Genomic DNA, 23,946 nt, shown 5'->3' on the forward strand with positions numbered 1-23,946 from the left:
CTAAAATGATTGTCGTTATAGTAACGACAATCATTTTAGTAATTACATATTGTGTAATGTGGTACTTCAGCGAAACGGCAAATAATTTTCAACTATAGGTGTGACGAAATTTTGGACTCGCTGGCAATCGGAGAGCGAACGTCGAGCTTTGAACACGTAAATTTGTTTCGTGATGGCGACGGAGGTATTAATTCTTAAATCGTATAAAGATGACTAAAAAACGTTACCCATTTACTTGAAACAGAAAGCATGTCAATGAATATATTATTATTATTGTTACTAATAGAACAATAAACAGAACATTACATGGACGCATGTTGGATTTATACAACAAATTATATTTCGTTCGGCACGCGTCATTTGCATAATCCGCGCATCGCCTAGCCACGATCTTTTTAGACCATGCCTCAACTGAGGTATAGCCTTAACAATAAAAAGCGGTTGATGAGTAAATATATAACGCAAGGCTCAATAATTATGGGAAGTAAAGTAAAAGTATAAACCATTTTTTTTTTAAATATAACCAATAGTAAAAAATACCGTCTGTTTATCCCTATGACGTTTCTTTTTTTTGTGTTTGCAAAATAGTTCCGCTGACAAGGTTTTCGTATCAAGCATTGTGATTGAAAAACTTCACAAATATTTTCATTACGCACTTTGATATTTTTATGATTTTCAGTGTGTGAAAAATTTTCATTACCATTACACGATATGAATACACAGAGTTGAATAGCACGGGCACAATAAAGCGGAAAAATTGGTTTCGTTATTACATTCTATAAAAAAAATGATTAATAGTCAACGTGATATATTGAACGAGAATGACTAAATATTGTTTAAAAAGAAAGCAGTCATAACAGACTGCCTAAAAAATAATGTGAATATTATAACAACAATATTTACTGAAAAACTGATGTAAAGCTTTTTTTGCCGAAAAAATAACTAATACTTTGTTACCATTGTTACCTTGTGCTATTTTTTTTAATACAAAATATACTCTTGTCATTCTTAGACATTGTTTAAAAAAATATATAAGTATTCGAAAATATTATTAACATAATATTAAATGCATAATAAAATAACATGTGTAAATGTTTTTATCTAAATTTATTAAAGCATATTATATATACAATCGTAAATAGTTGATATTTATTCCATAAATTGATAAAAATACTTTTACATAGGTACTGCTACCGCCTTTTTGTGATAACTCCAAATCTGTATGCATTTTTGGAGAATTAATGGGAGCATAAAAACTTTAATATGCACGGCCTGCTGAATGCGTGGGAACGTGGCCGAATTTTATTAAATATTTTGTTGTTATTATTAGTCTATAATCAGTATCGTTCCTTTAGCAAAATACGGTAGACGCGTTCTCATAAATGATAACATCAATTATTATTATTCATAATATGATACCACTAACCCTCCCCCCAATCCAAAAAACACCATGGCATTTTCACTCGTGCGATTTCTTTGTATTATCTGGAAAATAGAAGTAGGCTTGTTAGTACCTACCTACATTATTGTTTATGTCAATAATCTTAACAAACATTATTTTCAAAACAAGATTTATAAACAAAAAAATTAATAATAATATTCAAATTACATAATATTATACATACACAAGTACAAAAAGTACATACAAAACAAAAATCTGATAATACAAACCGCTACTCTCTGGAGGCCCATATGATCCTATTACCCCCGTTTCAGACGGGATACCGGTGTCGCACTCGTATATAATAAGGATGCCTTCGTATTCCAATAAAGGGCCTTTGTATTATGTTTATGAACGCCCAGAGCTAATGGGTCAATTTTCACGATATAAATTAGAACATAAAACTGGCTGCTGTCATAAAAACATGAGTATCGGCGGCGGCGGAGAATGTAGCGGCCGACGGAAAAGTGTACCGGATACGCTTTGACTTATTAGATCGGGGCATTCATAAACATACTACAAAGGCCCTTTTATTCGAATACAAAGGCCTCCTTATTATAAACGAGCGCGACACTGGTGCCCCGTCTGAAACGGGCCTTAGGCATAAAGCCCACCAAAAAAGCGTTCGACGCGCTCACTACTGAATAGGCCCCCTCCCACCCGCGCATTACCCTTCACCTATGTAATAAGGGGCTCAAGCAGCACAAAATAATTATTATTATCAGCGTCTCTCATAACAGTCATAATAAAGCAATAAAAATATTATTAAATTTCTCGGGGCTTGTAATTAAAATCGGACACGCAATAAAATTAAACAATGAGTTCTCTGTTATTAAATAATGGCTTCTCGCCCGTCGATCGACGACGCTTCCAGAGCGTGATTTTGCTCGCCGCTCAATGAATGGACTGCATTGTATTTTTGTTCATACGTATCGCCGAGAAGCCAAAAAACGATGACTCATGGGGCGGGCGCGCATAATGCGTCGTCAAATCCAGTGGGCGCTGGCGTATTTGATTACGTTGTATTTTCGTTGATTTACGCGCCACTTGTGAAATTTTGCGCGAGAGCCACACTTGCTGCGTTAAGTGGGTTTTACGCCTTAGGATCGGACATGGTCGAAAAACAAAAAAAACATACACAAGAGTTTTCTTAGGTTCCGCATTTGAATTATATAACTTAAAATAATTTATTTATCAACTTTAGACTTAAAGTTAGACTTCCGATGTAATGATATAATTATTGTATTGTAAATTATATTTTATTTATTTTACTGTTGTTGTTCACAGGTTACGGAAACATAGTGCCTATCACATTCTGGGGGAGAACATTTTGTATTTTGTTCGCCCTTATCGGAATTCCTCTCACACTGACGGTCATCGCAGACTGGGGGAGACTGTTTGCCACTGCTGTGTCAATGCTCTTCGAACATCTTCCAGAACTGCCGTGTAAGACAAAAAATATATATAACAACATGTTAAAACCACCAGATATTATATTATTATAATTACTCGAATTAAAATAATTAAAAAAAAACGGAACATTTTAAAATATACTTATATATTATATAAAATCTGATGTCCATAATAAATAGATTACTATTAATAATAGAATTATCATAGTATCTGCTTTTTGGGTTATTGTCGTGAGATCTTCCTCATCTTTTTTTCTTTATTTTCAACGTTGGTGATAACCAATTCTACAAAATGTCATTCACAAATAGGTTTTTGACAAATAGGGTAAGGCTAGGGCAAGAAAAAGAATCGATATCGTATTAGAAATAAAGTATCGAATTATCGGTTAAAAAAATTTGTCTTACTTTGCCCTAAGTAAGACAATAACCTATTAAAGGTACATACAACAAAAATACACTAGATTTTCTTAAGATTAAAAAAAATAAAGTATACTATTACAATGAATGCACGTATGAAATAATTATTGTCATCACTTAAATATTGTATAAATATAACATTTTTTTTTGATAATATACAAAAAACCAATATGATTATTTTAAAGAAAATATGGTGAAGTTTAATTATTTGTGAAAAGTTTTAAGCTGTTCGTAATATCAAAAAACCTTCTTACTTCATACATGTAAAATTTGTAAGCTAGGTGCTAATTTAAAAATGCTATATTATAATTTTTGCAAAAAACATGCAAAGTTAGCAACGCTGAAATGACCTGAAAACCAAATTTCCCAAAAAATCCATGAAAGTGTCAAGAAATATATAATTTTTAATATAATCTATTATTTATCATGATCCCAATATTATGTACTGAATAAAATATCCAAATACATTTTAAATACCTACCCCATTACCATTCTAAAAAGTCTATTATTTTTTCGACTTTCCATTGTTTATTCAAATTAATGATATTTAACTATATGTCTATCAAACAAAGTCCACAAATAATTTATGAATGTCAATAATCAATAATAATAAATTTTAATATATTATATATTCTTCATAATACTATAACAGACCAAGAGGCTCAATGACAGTAGTGTAGTTAAACAGTAGTGTATTTAGTCATATATATGAAACAATTACAAACACTTTGAGAAAATCACATAAATATATTTTGACCTCAACGGGATCGAACCCGGGAACTCCGGATGAAAAAATAGTGCCTTACGCACTACACCACAAATGGAACCTTACTAATTAGTTAAATATATTCCTGTGACATCATATTATACAATATTTTTGCAATCGATCAACATCGTTTGTGTGCAAAAATGCGACCCTAGGATAGCCTTAGATAATTCAAACTTTACCCTTGTTAATATTTTGAATATGTATGAATGCGTGCAATAATATTTAAGTAATAAAAACTAAAGTTCATAGTAAAAATCAACCTTAAATTGTTCAGAAAAAATAATATTAACAGGTATACCTGTCATTATTTCAAATGTTTACGCCATACTTACGCTATAATTTATCACTGTCAGTTATTTGTACTATTAGGTACTTTGGAAGAATTAATATAATAAATATTACTGTATATATTATTTACTAAGCTAGATGATTGAGCTTTTAAACAAAAGAAAGTAATGACGTACTAACATATTATATTACAACATTAAATTTATCAAATTACTTTCATCTAATTTGTTTGTCCAATACGCAACGACAAAAGCTTTATCTTAGCTTTTTTAATACTACTGGTTTCGTATTTTGTATTAAAATACGTTCGTGAATGTTAAGTCGGCTCGCACATTGGAACTCATCTCGCCTAAAAACGTGTCAAATACGTCGATGTGACGTCATCCTTATTAAACGAAACAACATAACACGTGTTGCCAAATGGAGCTTCGCAGATTGATCGAATGCAACTGTTTCGTCTGAAAAAAACATCTGGCTGTTGCATTCGACATGTTGCATCCATCTCGTCGAGGTCGAGGGTCGAAGTTACAAAGAAACACCTACGAATTGGTCATTCCTATACCGGATCGCCGATCACCGCATTGAAATATCCATACGTTTCGAAGGCTACGCGAGACTGTCGCTAGTTAGATGTGCGAGGTTGTGTCATGCAACACTGGCCGCTCGTTCTCGGAAGTTTTGATTTATGGCGGTCAGGCACACGAGGCGAGTTGTGATGTGCGAGCCGGCTTAAATAATAAATACACTATACTTTTTTTACCTTAAAATATCATAGCTGAACAAAATGCGTTGATCATGTATTTCGGTATTTTTTCTTGAGTAATAATTATTTTTTCTAGTTGTCGTATTTTTTGAGGCGATCTCAGTGGTTTTTTATATTTTCTGTTTTTTTATCTATCCATACTATATTCTTCCTTCTTTTATCCACGTTTTAAACTCATTTTAGAGTAAGTATAATATTATTATCTCGATAACAAAAGAGAGAAAAGGAAAAATGTTGAGAAAAGAGAGAGAATTATAGACATGCAAATAAGTCGTACAAGAAAATACTAAAACTTCCAGTTATTGCAGTAATTACTACCTATTCTCTACAATCCAATGTAAATATTGGTTGCCTCACGAAAAGGTGTATTAACAGATGTGTGTAAGAAAACTGATCATATTTTATAAACACCTTAAACACATACTTAATGTATAAAAAGTATGGCGCTGAACAGAACTCAAAACTATATCTCTCGGATTTCGGCCAATGTGCTTTACCAATTTAGCCACATGCATCGCACTTAATGACGACGAAATTAATTTATAGCCGCGGAACTAAAGCGCTTTTCAAATTTCGTTAATATTGGTTACTGGCAATGGTTTGAATTAAGCTACTAATAATTTACTAAAAACACATATTGAAAAAACAACATGTGTATACGCCAGATCGATTATTTGATCCCGAGACTCCATCGTGGCCGTATAAAATATAAATTTAATATTATTTTTAAATTAAAGTTTTTTTTGTTATAAAGGCTTAAGCAGAACCAAATCATAATATACTACATACCTACATATATTCCTGACTCAAAAATTGTAATATGCAGTTATTAAGTAAAAAACAACACAATTATAATATATATATATATATATATATAACATTTATCAATATATTCATATTTATTTTTTATTACAGTTTGTCAAAGCACTTCAAAACGAAATCCGGCAGCAAAACGATGGTTTTACGCGCTGTCAGCAGTTGGTTTCCTTTTCTTATATCTGGCTGCAGGAGCTGGACTCTTCGTCCTGTGGGAAGAAGACTGGTCCTTCGGAGACGGGTTTTACTTCTGCTTCGTCACCATGACAACGATAGGCTTTGGTGACCTAGTTCCAAGTAAGTAACACATGAATTTACTACAGATTAACTTATATATTTGTTTGGGTGTGGTCCGACAAGATCATGCCAACAATACGATTTTTAGATACTCTATATCAACTCATTGATAGCAGGTATCTCTGTAATAAAATTTGACCTAAGCTTAGGTACTAATTTAACCTGTCAGATATTTTTGTAGCTATGTGCTATAACTACTAATTCATCTGTAAATTTTATTTGATCAATTACATCAGCTTAATAAAAATACCAACGTGAAATTACTTATAAATATGCATTACGTATATAAATTTAATAAAACATTTAAATCATAAAATATGAATGCCCAGTCTGGACCAAGATAGTACACCACTGTGTGAATAAATGAAAATGTATAAAAACTGTTTACGGATATTATATGAGAACATTTAAAATGCAGATGAAAAGTATGTGCAAAATTAACTGCAATCGTAGCCATATTTGGAGTATTTTTTGTGTATCACTGGAAGTAGCGTTACGTGGTCTCATGCTATGTTGTTTTGATTGTCGAAGTCGCAAAATTGGGTTACGTAAACTATCCAAAGTACATTTATTTTGATAGCAATATTTGAATGTGGAGACGTGCGTTGATTGGAATGTACGTGGAAATTTTCTTCGGGACAGGTGTTAACAAAACATTTATGTAATTTATTCACTAATAAATGTATCTTGGTCTAGACTAGGCATACAAAAAAAAAGGTTCTATTTGTATTTAAGAGAGACACACTAAATCCACAATTATTGTAGATAATAAGATAAGTGTATTATTATTCTGAAAAAACATAATGGATTTCTTGGCAATACATTAAAATTTCAATCATTTTTCGGAAACCTGATATATGAATAAGTTCTGCACACTTATACTATAGTTTTATTATATATTTTGCTGTCATATTCATCGGTTATCGGTTAGTACTTTGTGCTTTTGGTTAGTAGGTCAAAGGTTCTAATCCATCTATGATCATATATATGATATGTTCAGTATTTATAAATATGTGTAACGCGGTACGGCTTTTACAAGATTACCAAACCCATTAATAAGTGCAGCAGACTTTATAATGTTTAGCAGTGAAAATCCGCCTACCTGCACCTAACCAGAGCCTATACCCATTTCTCGTTATAGGCACACAACGGCAAGACTTATGTTCTAATATCTCAAAAAGTATATCTACGATATAAATGTTTTACATATCTATATAATTTTACAACATCTAGTTAATCTATTCGTAATTAGATAGGATGCACGTAGATCAATTGGTAAACCACATAAGCGCGAAACCAGTAGATGCAGGATCAAGTCCCAACAGGCACTGTATTTTATTTAAATATTTTTTCTAGTAGGTAATACGTAGGTATATATCTGAGGTGTTTTCAGAGTGTGATCAATAAATAATGTTACATTTTTAAATCTTATGAATTATTCGTTGAATAAAAAAAAAAATTTGTATTACATTTCTATCTGAAAACCTTCTATGAGGTACAGTAAAAACAAAACAATGCTTCGGTTCGTTGATTGTGTGCGTACGAATACGTACGAATACGCGCTCATCGGCTGTCAGATATTTATTATGGGTCCCCATCCGCACGAACACCATCGACCAACCGTATCATTGTTTTGTTTTTACTGTACCTATTATTGATGGTTTTAGATCGATATGATTATTAACAAAATTTTGTAAGGAGACTTTGTGTTTGAAGTACCGGTTTCAAATATAAAATAGAATGCATTGTCGGTATATGTATATTATAGTCTCTGGATATAATACTAGAATAGGCAAAAGTTGAGCGTGACAGAAAAACCAAACATAAAAACTTTGTAAAATAAAAATCTTTTCATATTATGTAGTAGATATGCTATGAATGAAATAAAAATACGTAAAGAACAACTGTTATCTCACAACAATAAACATAAAAAATGCTGAATAAAAAAGTTTTGAATATTTAAGAATCATTACATCCCACATTTTTTTTTTACAATCATAACTATTAAATAAATTTGTAAGATATGTGTGTAAGGAATTTCACTATTTGATACAACTGAGACATTTTCATGTTCTTGAGTAATTATGACGACCGCCGGGCAGAGAAGAAAAATGTTGTTTTTGGAACACGTCCAATTGTTATTTTTTCTCTCAAAACAATACAATGTTCGAACATGTAAATCCGACACGGAAATGCAAAAAGGGGAATCACATGTAGTCTATTTCAGTTTTTCTTCTGTCTTTCTAATCAGTGGAATTATTTATACGCAAACGATTGCATTTTGTAACATTGTTTTAGGTTTTTTTATTTTAATATCCTTGCCTCACCCTCCAATAAAAAAATACTTAATACTCCACCAATGGAGGGAATATATTATATAATATTTATTAGTGGAATAATCGTATGGAAACAGTAACGAAATTCAAAACGGTTTACGCTGTATATTATAGGCTTGAGTAAAGTCACTTTTTCACACTGTCTCTATATCTATAGGCGACATCTTTACATTAGTGCTGTACGTGCTTTTGACCTAACGTAATAGATGTTATAAAAAATCATTCTTTATTATTGATGAATATTAACAGACACGTAAAGTAGCTTAACGTTACATTGGTACAACATCCAAGATATATTTGGCTTGGATAACTTGCCAATGAGCTTTACTAATACAGACACGCACTAGAGCGAAGTTTTTTATACTATGAGAGTAGTTTTTGGACTTACTTTTTTAAAATAAAAATATATTTGGTGTAATTTTTAAATACACCATAAATATTACAAGTAAAGCTTATTAGAACATCAATTTTTTACATTTATTTTTAGAATATTTCATTGAGGCCATTGTTACTAGATTCAAAACATCAAATGTCATTTATTTAGTTAGGTATGCTTTCTTTGATATGATTTCATTACAATGAGATAAAATTGTTTTTGTATTTCACATAATAAAGCTTCGTAATTTTTAATAATGGCAGTGATAAGCTTTCCAATCTTTTTACATCTCCGTCACTCCTCTGTATTTTATTAAAACCCTATAAAGTATAAGCTATTATGCCGGTATTAGACTATCAAAGATCTTTAACAAATATCTATAATGAAGAATATTTTATAAAATATCTCTTTTATAAAAGATAATATCACGACATTTCCTTTTATCAAAGATTTTTATATGAAAAGGGTGTTTTACAGTATTGCCAGATTACATTTTCAAAATTCAGTAGATTGACAAAAATAGATAAAAGTCAACGCTGGGTAGTGGCCTTTAAAAAAATATGTTGTTATAATCTCATATTTATCATCAAAAAACCATGTAAAGATGACCTTTAATCCAATATATTAATATAATAATAATTTATAATAGATCTACTGAAATTTTAGTAAACATAGTAATACCGGGTCATTATGGCTTTGGCAGGTCAATGATCTTCCAGTAAGAAATTAACCAACCAAATTAATGATTATATGATAAGAAAAATATGAAAAACTATGTTTATAATACACGCCACTCAAATTACAAAAATAGAAATAAAATACTGAGAAAATGTACAAATCAACATACATTCATTGCCCATTTTTTAAACATAACTTTTATAAAATGTTTTCCGTAGTGTAAATACCTATGCCATATTTTATAAAAGATTCCTCTTAAAAATGCTATAAGTTGTCGAAGATAATTAATAGCCTAAACCACCCTTAGAAAGAAAATTCCCGGGTATTTAATATTATGTATAGTATTTAATTTTTCAATGTTACTCGTTTGGGTGCAGTTCATTTTTGAAATATTTTCATTTAATCTAAACAAAGTACAGCGGCGCTCGTAGTTCAGTGAGTAAAACGCTGACCTTTTATCCTGGGGCTTCGGTTTCAATTACCGATGAGGTCAATATATTATATTTACGTTGTTTTCTCAAAGCCAGGGTGTTTGTGATTGATTCATTTCTATTACCTACTACCTACACTTATGTTTCACTACATTACCGTCATTGGGTTTCGTGGCCTATTATAGTGCTAAAAAGAATATATATTGTTATATCACGGACTATATTGACAATACAATTGTAAAATCGAGTATTTAATACACATAACTTAACAGTATGACGTCTGAAATAACAGTCATTTTTACATTCACTAGATGCTTATTTTATAAGTTGAACATTGAATAGAGAATCAAATGCAATATGTTCCCACTAACAAGGGTCTATCAAGAGGAGAATGTGTAAGTACCCCAAATAGCAGTTGTTCCACAAAAACATCATAAATCATCAATTTGATGGTGTAAACAATTACAATTCATATTACTACACCCTCAACAATATTGTGGGAATATAGTTAGTTCTTAAAATTACACAATAAATATAGTCGAATCAGTACCCAATCTAAAAGGAATCCTATATTTAACATACATCATTTTGAAAAACACTTCTAAGAAAATATATCATAACCAATAGAAAAAATCTTAAAAAGTAAGACACCTCGGCAGGGAATCAAACCCTGCATCTCCTGGGTTTACGCCTCGTCCGTGCATTATCCTCTATGCTACAAGGTGAGATACTAATTGCGAGAAATTTTAACTATTGGCCTTTTTAATACCTCCTCATCAGCGCTCCTCTAAATCAAGCTACTTTGGCAATCGGTTTTTGTTTATTAAATCAAAGTAGATACCTACTACTTCAATTACTTTTATAATGTAACTTACTTCAACTTGCTAATAATTTATAATTAACTATTTCTTTTATTCAACGAATAATTCACAAGATTTCAAAATGTACCATTCTAATTATTGAACATACATAATTGAAGTGTTTTTTTCAAAATTATGTATGTTCAATAATTAGAATGGTACATTCTTAAATCTTGTGAATTATTCGTTGAATAAAATAAATAGTTAATTATAAATCTTATATATATTTATGTCAAAACATTCCTTGCTATAATGTTTAACAATACATAATAACATAATAATGTGGGAATTCGGTCAGTCATAAATTTTCTTATTGATTCATGTCGTATTTCAAATAATATTTTATAATAATATGTACATGCAAATTGCCATTATTGAAATTTCATTTGTCTAATTTTTACACACGGTATTGTTGTTTTATACAATTTTATCTACACAGTTCATCATTTTAACTTACTGTTAACCATGGTAAAATGCATAATTTACATTCGACTTTGTTTTGGAAAAAGGACGTAACCCTCGATTTTTCGAAAAGTGCTTTTATTAGATAATAACAATGTATACAACTAAATAAATACACGTTCTGTAAAAAGGAAGTAAGCCGCAAATGCCAAATTATTATCTAAAATCAGGTTTTAATTGAATTAAGTTTTAGTTTAAGGAAAAAAGCATTTATACTCAATTTTAATAATTTTTCTGTAATAACTTCTTTAATTATTGTTAAATCAAAAAGATATTACACTAAATCATCGATCATCATGCACTTAATGTATGTGACTATTTTTTTTTATATTAAACCAAAATCATTCAAAAAAACGTTTTTTGCCCCTCCTGTAAAATTTGGTTTGTGAGGGTTACGCCCTTTTTCCGATCAGATCATTCCGTCTCGTATATGTATATTATAACCTTGTAATATTTGTGTTTGGTAACATTGTAATTATCGATTTATTCCATTTACTTCATGCTTGTACTTACAATTTTCCTCCGTTAGTAAAAAAAATCTGGTAATTTCTTTCACTCGGCAATCTTATCGCTTTTTCTAACGTAGTCTGCATACAAATAACCGACATAACCTTGATCTAATCTGAACTCACAAAACCTAGAAAAATTTCTTTCCCGATATCGCACACGGACTCAATTTCTTCCATAGAGGCAAACAACGTCAATGGTGGCTCAACTGTCATAATCTAGAATTAAGTAAATATCATATTAATCAAACAAAATACTGATTTTACCAAATAAATTAAATATCTGAAAATATATGTAATGAGATCTTTTTTAATTTCAGTATTTTAATACTGTGTTTCAAAAATCATCACCTGAATGCTGAAAGATGGTCACCTTGTATGCATAGTACCTAATTGATTAATTTCATCGTGATTTGGTACTTTGCAGGTAGCTAAATTGGTAAACAAAGTCCCGCCTGACACCAAAGAGTTTTCAAGCGCTTAATGTCTAAAATTCAAGTTCTATAATATGAATAAACTCAAATAGTGAGTTATTGGTTCTGAAAAATATTATTATTTATTAAAAAAAATATGCAAAATCATACAAATATGTTTTTACCAGGCAACACAAAAATAATTTAAAATGCGTTACCTTTTGGGTGTGGTTATAAGAAGGCATGATTCTTGAATGTGGAGAAATGTGGGATACATTTAAACACGTGTTACAGAATGTTTTATTTTTAATATTTATATCAGTATTTATAAAACATATGCATTAAATTCTGTCACTGAAACACAACGTGCATTCAATATTGCTAATATTTAAGGAAATTCAAAATCAATTCAAGTCTTTTTCTTTGTTTAGTTAAACGACTCCCTTATTAGGTCACAAACCAAAACTGTCGCCAGTCTTGACCTATGGCGACATTTTTATCTTAATCTATTCTGTGGTTGTTACGAGATAGTCCACCATTATATCGTGTAATGTGTTTGATAGTCAAAAATAATCCCGGTTGCACTTGATCGTGTTGACCGGAACATAAGCTTTCATTAAAACGCGTGGAATGTTGCAATTCTTTTCCGCGCACTCATGCGGGATGATGCTGGGACAGTGACGTTACGTAAATATAAAATAGCAGCATCTGCGCAGGTGCCGATGCAAGATTTTGATATTCTACCTACTGTCTATGTCAAATGAAATATATTACATGTATAAAGCAGATTTTTTTGCCAAAAATGTCGCACTAACGCTATATACGGCAGTACATTAAGAGTGTCATGTATTCTGTGAATGACACAACATGACACCGACACAGATAATTTGTTATGTGCAACCGGACCAAGATATCAGTGTCACTTTCAATATAGTTGCTTGAGCAAACTATTTTATTTGCCATGTAATACGCAAGTAATAAAGTTGAAGAGTTTCGGTTGCTACAAATTTTTATGTACAAGTCCGCTAAGATTATGCTGGCATTCCGAATTTCCATCAAATACATCATTTACATTGTACATATTATATGGTATTAAACGACATTCCAAAAAACGAGATTGGCTCGAAGGCTATATTAAGTACATTCCACTTTAATCAATATAATGGGATTTTTCATATACGAGTAAGTAAGTACGTATATTTAAAAGAAAAGAAAAATAGTTATTTTTACAACGTTTGTCCGGTAGTTGTTTTTCCAGTACAAATCTTGCAATCGATTTTTAACTAACCAGAAATTTGAAACTTTTATAATATATCAGAACACGATGCCAATGCATTTTTTAATACTTTTAGCCATCTTTAAGTAGAATTGAATTCATTTTCAGTTAATTTTCTTTTGTATGAAAAGTTATTTCGAAAGAAATCCGTAATCCAATCCACTATTATTGATTGCTATGTGGGTGGTCCTAGCAACGAAATTATTAATATATATACGTGCGTTACCATGGAAATCAAAATGACATTTCAGTATTCTATATTTGTTTGTTTGTTTGATGTTATTTATTTACTTCATATCAAGTACAAGTTTGAGCATATTGAGCATAATAATTCAACAGAAAATTTAAAAACGATGTATATAAAAAGTTTATTTTATCTTGTAATTATTTACCGATTATTTCATATCTAATACTGTCCTGAATTTTCAGACATATTAATTATTTAAATACATTGTTTTTATTCGAATCGTTTCATCTCTGATGGATTTAATCAGCTTCTTGTAATTAAACCGCTTTGTCTGTGAATTGAAGTGAGTCGCGTTTGAGTGGACTATTACTGGGATAAGTTTTCCAAAGGATTAACTCTAGCTGAAAGTGTTTGAAGCAATCAAACTATCTCGGGATCAACTGAATCATTTATTCGTCTATCTATTTCTCCAATGACACACACTTGTAACTTAGACGTCGAAAACTAAATCTATGAATAGTTTAGCCCCGGAGCTGTCTTTATAATAATATTACGTATTGCTCTATAGTTTCACCAAAATAACATTTAAAAAGTGATTATAATCATCCATATAACAAGCATACACGAACCTTACAATACAAACGGAAAAACTGCCTATACTTTTGAAAGTTTAATTATTGTTTCTCGTTAACATAATATCTATGTATTATCATAATAATTAAATCTGATATCATTATTCTAGATATGAATTATTTATTGGTAATTGTTGCTTTAATACGTTGTGTTTTCTCTCGTTTCTCATGTGCCTAACCATACCTAACCGATTTTTTTTAAACGGTACATGTTCAAACACGCGCATTAACATCATTTTACTCCCTACTTCAATTATAGTTTGTCAATTTATGGCTACGGCCGTATGTTGTAGCCTAACTACTGGGGAATGCCAAAAGAAATGGCGTATTTCAAAAAAACACTACCTTATTCTTAGGTCAATAATTATTATAAAGTAATCATTATTCGTAGGATGTTTATCACACTTCAATGGTCAAAGACATAGCTTATAATGAGTATCTTTAGAATTATCTTCAAATGTGTTAATCTTGCCCATTTTTTGAATAATAAAATGCCCAATTCTTGTCAAATTTGGGATCACAGAGATTATCAATATAATTTTTTATCGTAAATATTTACTATAATAATGTCGATATAAATTATACTGATGATTTTGTAAATGCGTTTAAAAATTAATAAATGTAAAAAATTTTAACGCCACTGCACATTTATGTACTGAAATGTGACTATATTCTAAAACATTAGAGCGAGAGGTTTAAAAGAATACTATTTTATGTAATAAAAATACTTTATGCAGTCATCAAATGTTTAAAATAAATATAAAAGATAATAAGGCTTCAAAATTATATAAATAGATTATCTACAACTTTTAAGGTATGTCCAGGATCATGCTTTGAAAATAGAAAAAACTCCATTTTGACCCACGCTGAGCACGTCCGCCCTTAAGGTATCATTAATTACTAACCGACTGGATCACTCCAAATTATAGAACTTGCACTTGATTATAATTCGTTAAACATTCGTTGAATACAATAAATATTTTTTAAATTGAGTATTTTGAATTTTTTTATCATTATCCGGAAAACGAATAAGAGGACGACACCGCATTTCATGGCATAATAATCTACGTGATTGGTACGAGTATAGTATAACTACCTAAACTATTACAAAAGCAGGCGATAAAACAAAGATTGTTTTAATGGTGGCCAGCCTCTAATTAGGGATGGTATGAAGGCAAGTCTTAGCAGCGTAACCAAACCAGTATTGAAATAACTCATAGTATATAAAATAGTAAATTATAATTTGCACTCTTAAGTAGACAAATTAACTTCTACGAAGATTTTTATGAATATCTGTCCAACCCATCAGATCATTGCACTGAATGAAATACACATTGAAAAAAACACCGTGTATGTTTTAACAGCTGCGAGATTGAACCTATGACCCACGACTTCAGAGATACATAATCTACCTATGATACTTTGAGTGCCTAGCCCTTCTATGCTTTTGATACGTAGGTAGTAGATCAGCAGTTGGCATTTACTCATATTACTCATTTTATCGTACTCGTATTTCTGTGTTCATCAATAAAACGGCAAACATTTTGCTTAACTTTACAGGATAATATATTTTATATACTATAGCCATTTAGGGGGTTTTACCATAATACTAATGATCCTGTAAATCCAAAACGACTATCGTAGATAGGGTCTAAAGACTAAAGTCAGGAGGTTTTATAGTGTTTTTACTTTTTCGGTAAAGATACAGTTACTTCTATATATCACTATATAATTTCTAGAACATTCGAAAATGTTTATGAAGTAAGTTGATATTTTACTCTATTTTCTACTAGTTTTTTCTCATACAATAAATAAAATTATCTCTATATCAGGTACATAGTATTTTAAAAAAATCATGTACCTATGTATCTATTTGGTGTTATCTGAATACTCTTAATCTGACCAGTAGGTAAATGCTCAATAGTGAACATATTTATAAAAAATAAATATATGACACTTTACGTCTCCAGAAAAGATATTTACTTAATCTTATTAAGCGATAGCCGTAATAAATTGAATTCTTTAAAGATTGTTATATTCGTATTTACAAAATAATACCTACATAAATAAGTCAAAATTTCTTCTAAACAAATACACAAGAATTTACGTAATATTATTCTATCGCATAACTTTTGAAATTCTTTAGATTACGTTAATTCTCAGTAAAATATTAACATATTTTAATAAAATCGTAGAAAAATGTAGTGACGTTTAAATTTCTTTTAAAAAATAATAAAAATGTGCGTACACTTTATTAACGTTTATTTGATTGTATTTTACAACGTTTTTATTATCTCGTATTCTTATTTGTCCGGTGGTTGTTTATCCAGTACAGATCTTGCAATCAATTTTTAACTAACTTCCCGACTAGCTAGATATTTGAAACTTTTAGAATATATCAGAACACGATGCCAATGCATTTTTTTAATACTTTTAGCCATCTTTAAGCAGAATTGAATTCATTTTCATTTAATTATGTTTTGTATGAAAAGTTATTTTGGAAGAAATCCGTAATACAATCCACTATTATTGGTTGCTAAGTGGGTGGTCTAGCAAACTAAATTATTAAGATATACGTGCGTTACTATGAAAATCAAAATTAAATTTCAGTATTCTATATGTGTTTGTTTGTTTGTTTTTTATTTACTTTATATCAAGTACAAGTTTGAGCATAGTAATTGAACAGAAAATTTAAAAACGTTGTATATAAAAGTTCTTTTTATCGTGTAATTATTTAGTAATGTTTTAAACCTTCAAATTTATTTTACTCTTTTCATATTGGAATTTTGCTATACTGATTCAAGCCAAATTTCAATATCCGCGACTTTACTCTGCTTTTATTATTATTTGAATGATTTTCTCAGCATCACTAAGCTTTGGTCGATGCTTTTGAACTCAAAAAAGCTCTTCGATATGAAAGATACTTAATATAACATTACACAACCGGTCACTGTATTACACGAGCTTTTCCTAACTTCATCGTATCATGTGAAGCTAGTTTAACGGAAGTTTATTCACTCCAACACGCTTTAGCAAATTATAAATATCACCGATACAATTTTGGCATGTCGAAATAGTTTTGAATTTGGCAGGTATCTCTCAAACACATCATATTTCTAGTGAGTCAAAACAAATGCCGCCGAGTAATGAAAGAAAATATAATACCTACTGTATTATCGCATATTTTTGAACGTATCAGTTTTATTAAAATAGTTTTCTGTAAAGTTTTAAAAATTATTCAGACTTCAGCCAACATTTCGCTAGCAATTATTCCCTTACAATCTCTTAGTGTATACTTTACATATAATTATAGATTTCAATAATTTGATAGTTGCGGTAGTTGAATACGTCACGTAGTCCCATCTTGTTCGGATCAATGTCGTCCACCATAGTTTCAACAACAAAAAATCATTGAGCATGGTTCGGTACCTAATAATCTCCATTGATCGTAACGCGAGCTCCGGTCTTATTTTTGAATAAATAATTTTCGTTGATGCCACCAGCGTGTAAACCATCTTTTTGTATGTAATAAAGTAAGTAGTGTCTTTGATTTTGAAAGTAAATTTGGATGATTTTAGCGTTCTTCAAGCGTGACTCCATTCAAGATAGTCTGCCTGACTACACTGATCATGAATGTTAAAAAGTGTCAAAAAGTACTATCTAAACAACAAAGATATCACTCTTTATATCCATACTTTTAGAGAACGGAACGATAATCATATTTTATGCAAATTGAGTCAAGATGTTTCAAGACGAAATCAGCGATATAATCTTCTACCTACCTACTTATAATATTTCACCTCCCATACAATAGAAAGTCTCCCATGGCCTAGTGATAACATATCTTATATCTAATAATTCTAATATAATAATCTATAAATATTTGAATCCCATGCCTGGCAAACATAAATTGTTTTTCAATGTGTGTTTGGGTCTAGCTAGAGCGTAAACCTAATAGGTTGAAGAAGTGGCTATCAATCATTAAACGACCTGAAATTGTAAACTCAATGTACAAAGCAGAATACACAGTATAAAAATGTAGTGTTTTTAATACACAATATTAAATAACCATCATTACATAGTAATTCATTCATCATCGGCCCTAACCTCGGGATATCCTAATATGGATGTTGACCAACTCTACTAAACATCTCCACTCCTCTCTATTCAGCGTGTGCTTCCTCCACCGCCTTAGCATCATGGGTGTTATGTCCAAAAACCCTGATATTCATTTTTGGTATCGTATAATATATTATATAAAAATATTCCAAATCAGAATACAGGAACTCGCTGAAGTAAGCAACAAAGTACGTTAGAAAATAAATGTAACAAAGATGAAAGTCATGTTCAACTGCTTTGCGGGACAAAAAGAGATCCTCATCAATAGCACTCAGCTCGAACAGGTGAAAAGCTACATCTATCTGGAATAACAAGTAGTGTCTATAGATGGATGTATATTTGATGAAATTGTTCGCAGAGTAAAGCTAGGCTGGAGTGCTTTTGGCCACCTGAATAATGTCTTCAAAAGTGACCTTCCACTGTACCTAAAGCGCAAAGTGTTCAACCAGTGTGTGCTTCCCGTAATCACATATGCGTGTGAAACATGGACCCTAAGTAAAATAAAGATCAAGAAACTTAGAGTAGCACAACGTGGTATCGAAAGGTGCATGCTGGGCATAACGCGAAATGACAAAAAGAGGAATGAGTGGATAAGGAAGCAGACAAGGGTTTGCGATGTAACAGAGTTTATTAAAAGCCTTAAATGGAAATGGGCTGGACACATAGCTCGATGAAGAGACAATCGTTGGACACATCTAGTCATCCAGTGGTATTCAAGAAGTACAAAACGTCCGCAAGGTAGACCTAGAGGCCAGGCCGCTGGATCGATGAAATGATAAAGTTATGCGGAAGTACGTGGCAACGCAATGCACAAGACCGAGAGAAGTGGAAGCAACTTGAAAAAGCCTTCATCCAGCAGTGGATAGATTAAGGATGATGATGATTATATTGTATATCCAATTTTCTGATCCCTACTAAGTCAAAACGGTCTCAATGAGGGTTTTGTGTAGGTATATATTAATTTTCTTTAAGAGTTCAGGGTCTTGATTTTTATCATAGTCATAGAATCTTAAAAATAGCCTTCATGTTTGGAAGACAGTAATCACATTCACTAAATTTAACCATATGCCGTCACAGATGTTAATCCGTGCCCAACTGACATTATGGATTAGTATTTAAATCTACTTAATTTAACTGCTCCTGTCTCTAATGCTGTTATAAGAAAATATTAATGTTTTATTATTCCTCAAACGATAATATATGAAAATTAACGACTTGTAAAAATGCAATATATTATGTTTATTTGATTTCATGATAAGTGTAACATGAAATGCGCTTAAATACATGTCAGTGAATATTTTTTTTATAATATAAATTAACCCAAAATAAATCTGGAATGACGTAAAAGAACATATTTTTAATGGAAACCACAAGTGTTTTCAGCTGAGGAGATATTATTTTAGCTTCAATAGCAGATATTAAATTTGAATAAGTGATATAACTGAGATATGTATGTATTGTAGCAGCTGTCGTTTTGATATTAAATTTAAACATGAACCAAACACGGATCGTTTTTGTAGAAATATTACTAGATTTGCATAACAGACCTGAGGAATTAACAACATAAATATTTTACTATCTACTCTATAATAAATTGCTTTTCGATAAGTAATAAAATTTGTAATTTAAAATGATACAATTATTCTACGAATAGGTAAATACGTATTTTAATTAATATATTTTTGAAGTTATACTTATTTAGGCGCGTTTGGGAAATCAGATCAGAGTGTATTTTTGGCGTGTGACATGTAACACATAATTTATTTTTTCATAGAAAAAAAAGCACTCGATTGGATTCGAACCACCGATTGTTCGGTTATCAGCCGAACGAACTTCCTTTAGGCCACAATATGATACTGCAATCGTGACGATTATATAGTATAGTATTATAGTTTAGAATTATTCCGTTGCCTAGGCAGCGAATTTATTATTGTCGGCCATTTGAAATTCCTTACATAAACCAACTTTTAAACGTCAGATTGACATTTAGTACTTTAAAAATAAAAATAACGAGAAACCATTATATAATTTAGTAATATAAGTTAAAGTGTATAGAAATAAACCAACGGCACTTCAATAAGCGGCCCATTTTCTTACGTGTGTAATTAACAAGATAATTTTATTAAGAGCTAGTCGAAAAATCTAGGTAATCACACGTTTTGTTTTTGTTTTGTTATACGAAAGAAGTATAACTTCTAACGCGCGTACATACTTAAGTACACACACCGATTTTTTTATTATTTCAGACTGAATATTACACAAGATTTTAACACTATTATTTCTAAATATATCATCGCCATCATTTATGGTATATATATTATTATATACCTTTCTTTTACCTATTTATTTTTTTGAAAAACTTTGAACCCTTGAAGCTATTGTATATAAAATGGTATCATCGATCTAATTTCTGAGATAATGACAAAAATCGAACACAAGTAATCCATTATTGTATAGGTTTCAGATTGATAATGCTATTACATTTTTATTTTTTTTAACTAACATGTTCTATGAGGACCCATGAATTCCTGGACCGTCCTTAAAATTCTTAATTATCTAAATACTTACCGTCGCTGTAGAATTGCTTTGTCGAATAGACCGAATGTCAAATGTTCAGGAGACAAAAACAAATTACATTATCTTATATTTAAATACATGGAAGTATTTAAATTGTTGTTTTTACAGCATATGAATGCTGTATTCATTACAATGTAATTTAAAGAAAAGGATGGTTCTGGTCCATTTAGATACAAAAAATCATTCTGCATTAAAAGGACGATTTTGACAAAAACGGATATTCGACAATCCAATCTATAGCGACGTTATCTAAAACGTTATAATTCGATTAATACAATAACGTCAATTATAAAATTTGGCTAGTGTCGGATGTTAGTTACGAATAAGTTAAAAATGTAATTTATCTTAATTCATTACAAAACCTATCGCCTATCGATCGGCACGTAATTATTAGTAATAATCCACATGAGACATGGATGGATCGATAGCTTAAGGGATATAGTACTCACCCGGAAATTGAATGGTTGGAATTCAAGTCATGCAACTTTTATTCTAGAATTGTTCTAATACATAATTTATGTTTTCTGAGGTTTTTCAAAACAGTGTATTTTTACGTGGAAGTTTTCAAGCTAGCGACTTCTGGATGGATACGTGGTATATTCATTTGAAACCAAGCATTTTTTTTGTAATTATATATTGGGGAGATATAATGAATATGTATACTACTTTTCCAGCTATTTGCCATGTTTTTATCCATTTGGGGGTTTTAGCTCTAAGAAGAGAAAATGTATCGATAAACATAAGTCATCCAGTGGCACCTAAAAGATGTAAAAATACTAAAAGTAAACCTTAAGTGCAATGGATGAACAAAATAAATAAAACCAGCTGAAATAAAGGATTACAGAGAATTGAATAAACTTGGAGATATTATCTTCATCCAGCAAAATATTGATTTACGCTGATGTTGAATAAAATATTATTTCTCTTAGTAGTTTATACGCAAAAAATTATTATTCTCGTTAACTGGCATTTTTTATTGGTACCTAAACTTTAACAAAATCAATAAAACAAAAATGAATAATAGTAAAATACATACAAAGTCTTCCAATGTTACGCGATTAAAATGAAGTTTATTATTACCACGTTTTTATTAGCTCGTATTCTTGTTTATCCCGTAGAGATTTTTTCTTGTTTGTCCAAGATTTTTAACTAACTTCCCGACTAGCTAGACATTTGAAACTTTTATAATATTTCATAATACAACGGGAATGCATTTTTTAATACTTTTAGCCATCTTTAAGTGGAATTGAATTCATTTTCAGTTAATTCTGTTTTGTATGTTTCGGAAAAATTTCGTTAAAAGTAATATTTACTACTCACTATTATTGGCTACTAAGTGGGTCCTAGCAACTAAATTATTAATATATACGTGCGTTACTATGGAAATCAATATGAAATGTCAAAATGACATTTCAGTATTCTATATTTATTAATACATAGAATTGTCAAGTTTGTATGATTCAACAGAAAATTTAAAAACGTGGTACCTATGTTAAAAGTTCTTTTTATCTTGTAATTATTTTAAATTAACTAAGAATAACAAAAATTACATCAAAGCAGATTTTATTTTTATTTCAGATGAAGTAATTTAATGGCATTGGAGGAATCTTTATACATTTTATTTGAATTATATCATATACTATTTTTGTCGTAATTTTTATTTTAATAAAAATTACATACATAAACAAATTCGTTAAAACTGCAAAAATTGGAAGCGTTTGAATATATATGAATTTATTACGGTATATCTCTGAGTAAAGTTATTTTTCCCACCAAAATCTTCGTATGCAAAGTTGCTTACATGAATAAACTTTTGTCTAAGTTTTTCATTCTTCTGTGTTAGAGAAAACCAAATGCGTTTTACGATTTCCTGAATTTGAAATCAATATTTGAGGATACAGTAAAAAGTTACGCGATTTCTTTTTTATGTAAATATGTTATACCTAAGAGGGCCATCACAATTTTATGCGTCAAAGTGTAAATGAATTGGAATGACAAATAACAAAATGTCTATTCGAAAGAAATGCAATATAAAATCTATTCTCTGATATGTAAAAATATTTTTAATATTACCCTCCAATTTAATCATTGTTTTTTTTCATAATAGTTGTTAGTAGATAAATAATCATCATTTTTATATCTTGTTTTTCAAAATATTATACTTACATTTTTGAAATTCTCTACAAACAAGCCAGAACCAGTGTATATCAAACAAATAAACGGAGTTAGCTGCAAATCAGGTTTCATTTTTATATGTAAACTATAAAGTACTTAATACCTAAAACAATTAAGTGAGAGTTAGGCCAAGCGTTAGGCTAGGCCTAGAGTTAGGCTTTTCAGTTCCGGGAAATCAGATCATTGGTACCATGCTGTGATAATCTACTTATAAAGATAATACGTGCCAAAAGTAGGTCGTCAGTCAGATCCGACTTAATTGTACACACTTGCTGATATTTACATGGCGTCACACTACAAATAAACACCGTTCTCCGTTACAACATTGTTGATTCATATAACCCACCCGCAACACCGCCTGACCAAAACATATTTTAAAATGAACCCCATTTCAAGCCTTATCACGTATTATTAAGTATTCTTACTTCGGCCATAATATAAAAACAATATTGTTAAAATAAATAAGGTATTCCGTATGAATATTTTACCTAAGTTATCTTTCCTAGTTTTCTTTTTCTTTTTTATGATTAAGTATACGTACTATTAATAACCGATACAACTAAAAGGTTGCACATACAACAAGAAAATTACGTCTATGAGTGATAGTTATTCCAGATGATTAAAAATCGATTTGTGAATGATTATTTATAGTACTTAGTTGGAAATACATTGAAATAATTAAAATAAAATGTAAAATGAACTACCTTTTTATTCT

At 30.4% G+C, this 23,946-nt stretch overlaps 1 protein-coding gene and 1 long non-coding RNA gene across 2 annotated transcripts in view; one reads left to right on the forward strand and one right to left on the reverse strand.

Moving 5' to 3' along the window:
• The window catches only part of LOC147064182 (uncharacterized), a 360,934-nt gene that overhangs the window by 85,802 nt on the left and 251,186 nt on the right, over window positions 1–23,946 (reverse strand). The gene's annotated exons all lie outside the window — the stretch shown is intronic.
• The window catches only part of LOC147064183 (TWiK family of potassium channels protein 7), a 165,010-nt gene that overhangs the window by 64,874 nt on the left and 76,190 nt on the right, over window positions 1–23,946 (forward strand). Inside the window, exons 4-5 of the mRNA XM_085959236.1 lie at window positions 2,729–2,887; window positions 6,006–6,203. Coding sequence (XP_085815362.1) covers window positions 2,729–2,887; window positions 6,006–6,203 — 357 coding nt within the window. The remainder of the gene's footprint in view (window positions 1–2,728; window positions 2,888–6,005; window positions 6,204–23,946) is intronic.

Source organism: Rhyacophila brunnea, unplaced genomic scaffold (assembly GCF_057557595.1).
Source record: "Rhyacophila brunnea isolate RB1 unplaced genomic scaffold, BYU_Rbru_1.0 scaffold_8, whole genome shotgun sequence".
Lineage (NCBI taxonomy): Eukaryota > Metazoa > Arthropoda > Insecta > Trichoptera > Rhyacophilidae > Rhyacophila > Rhyacophila brunnea.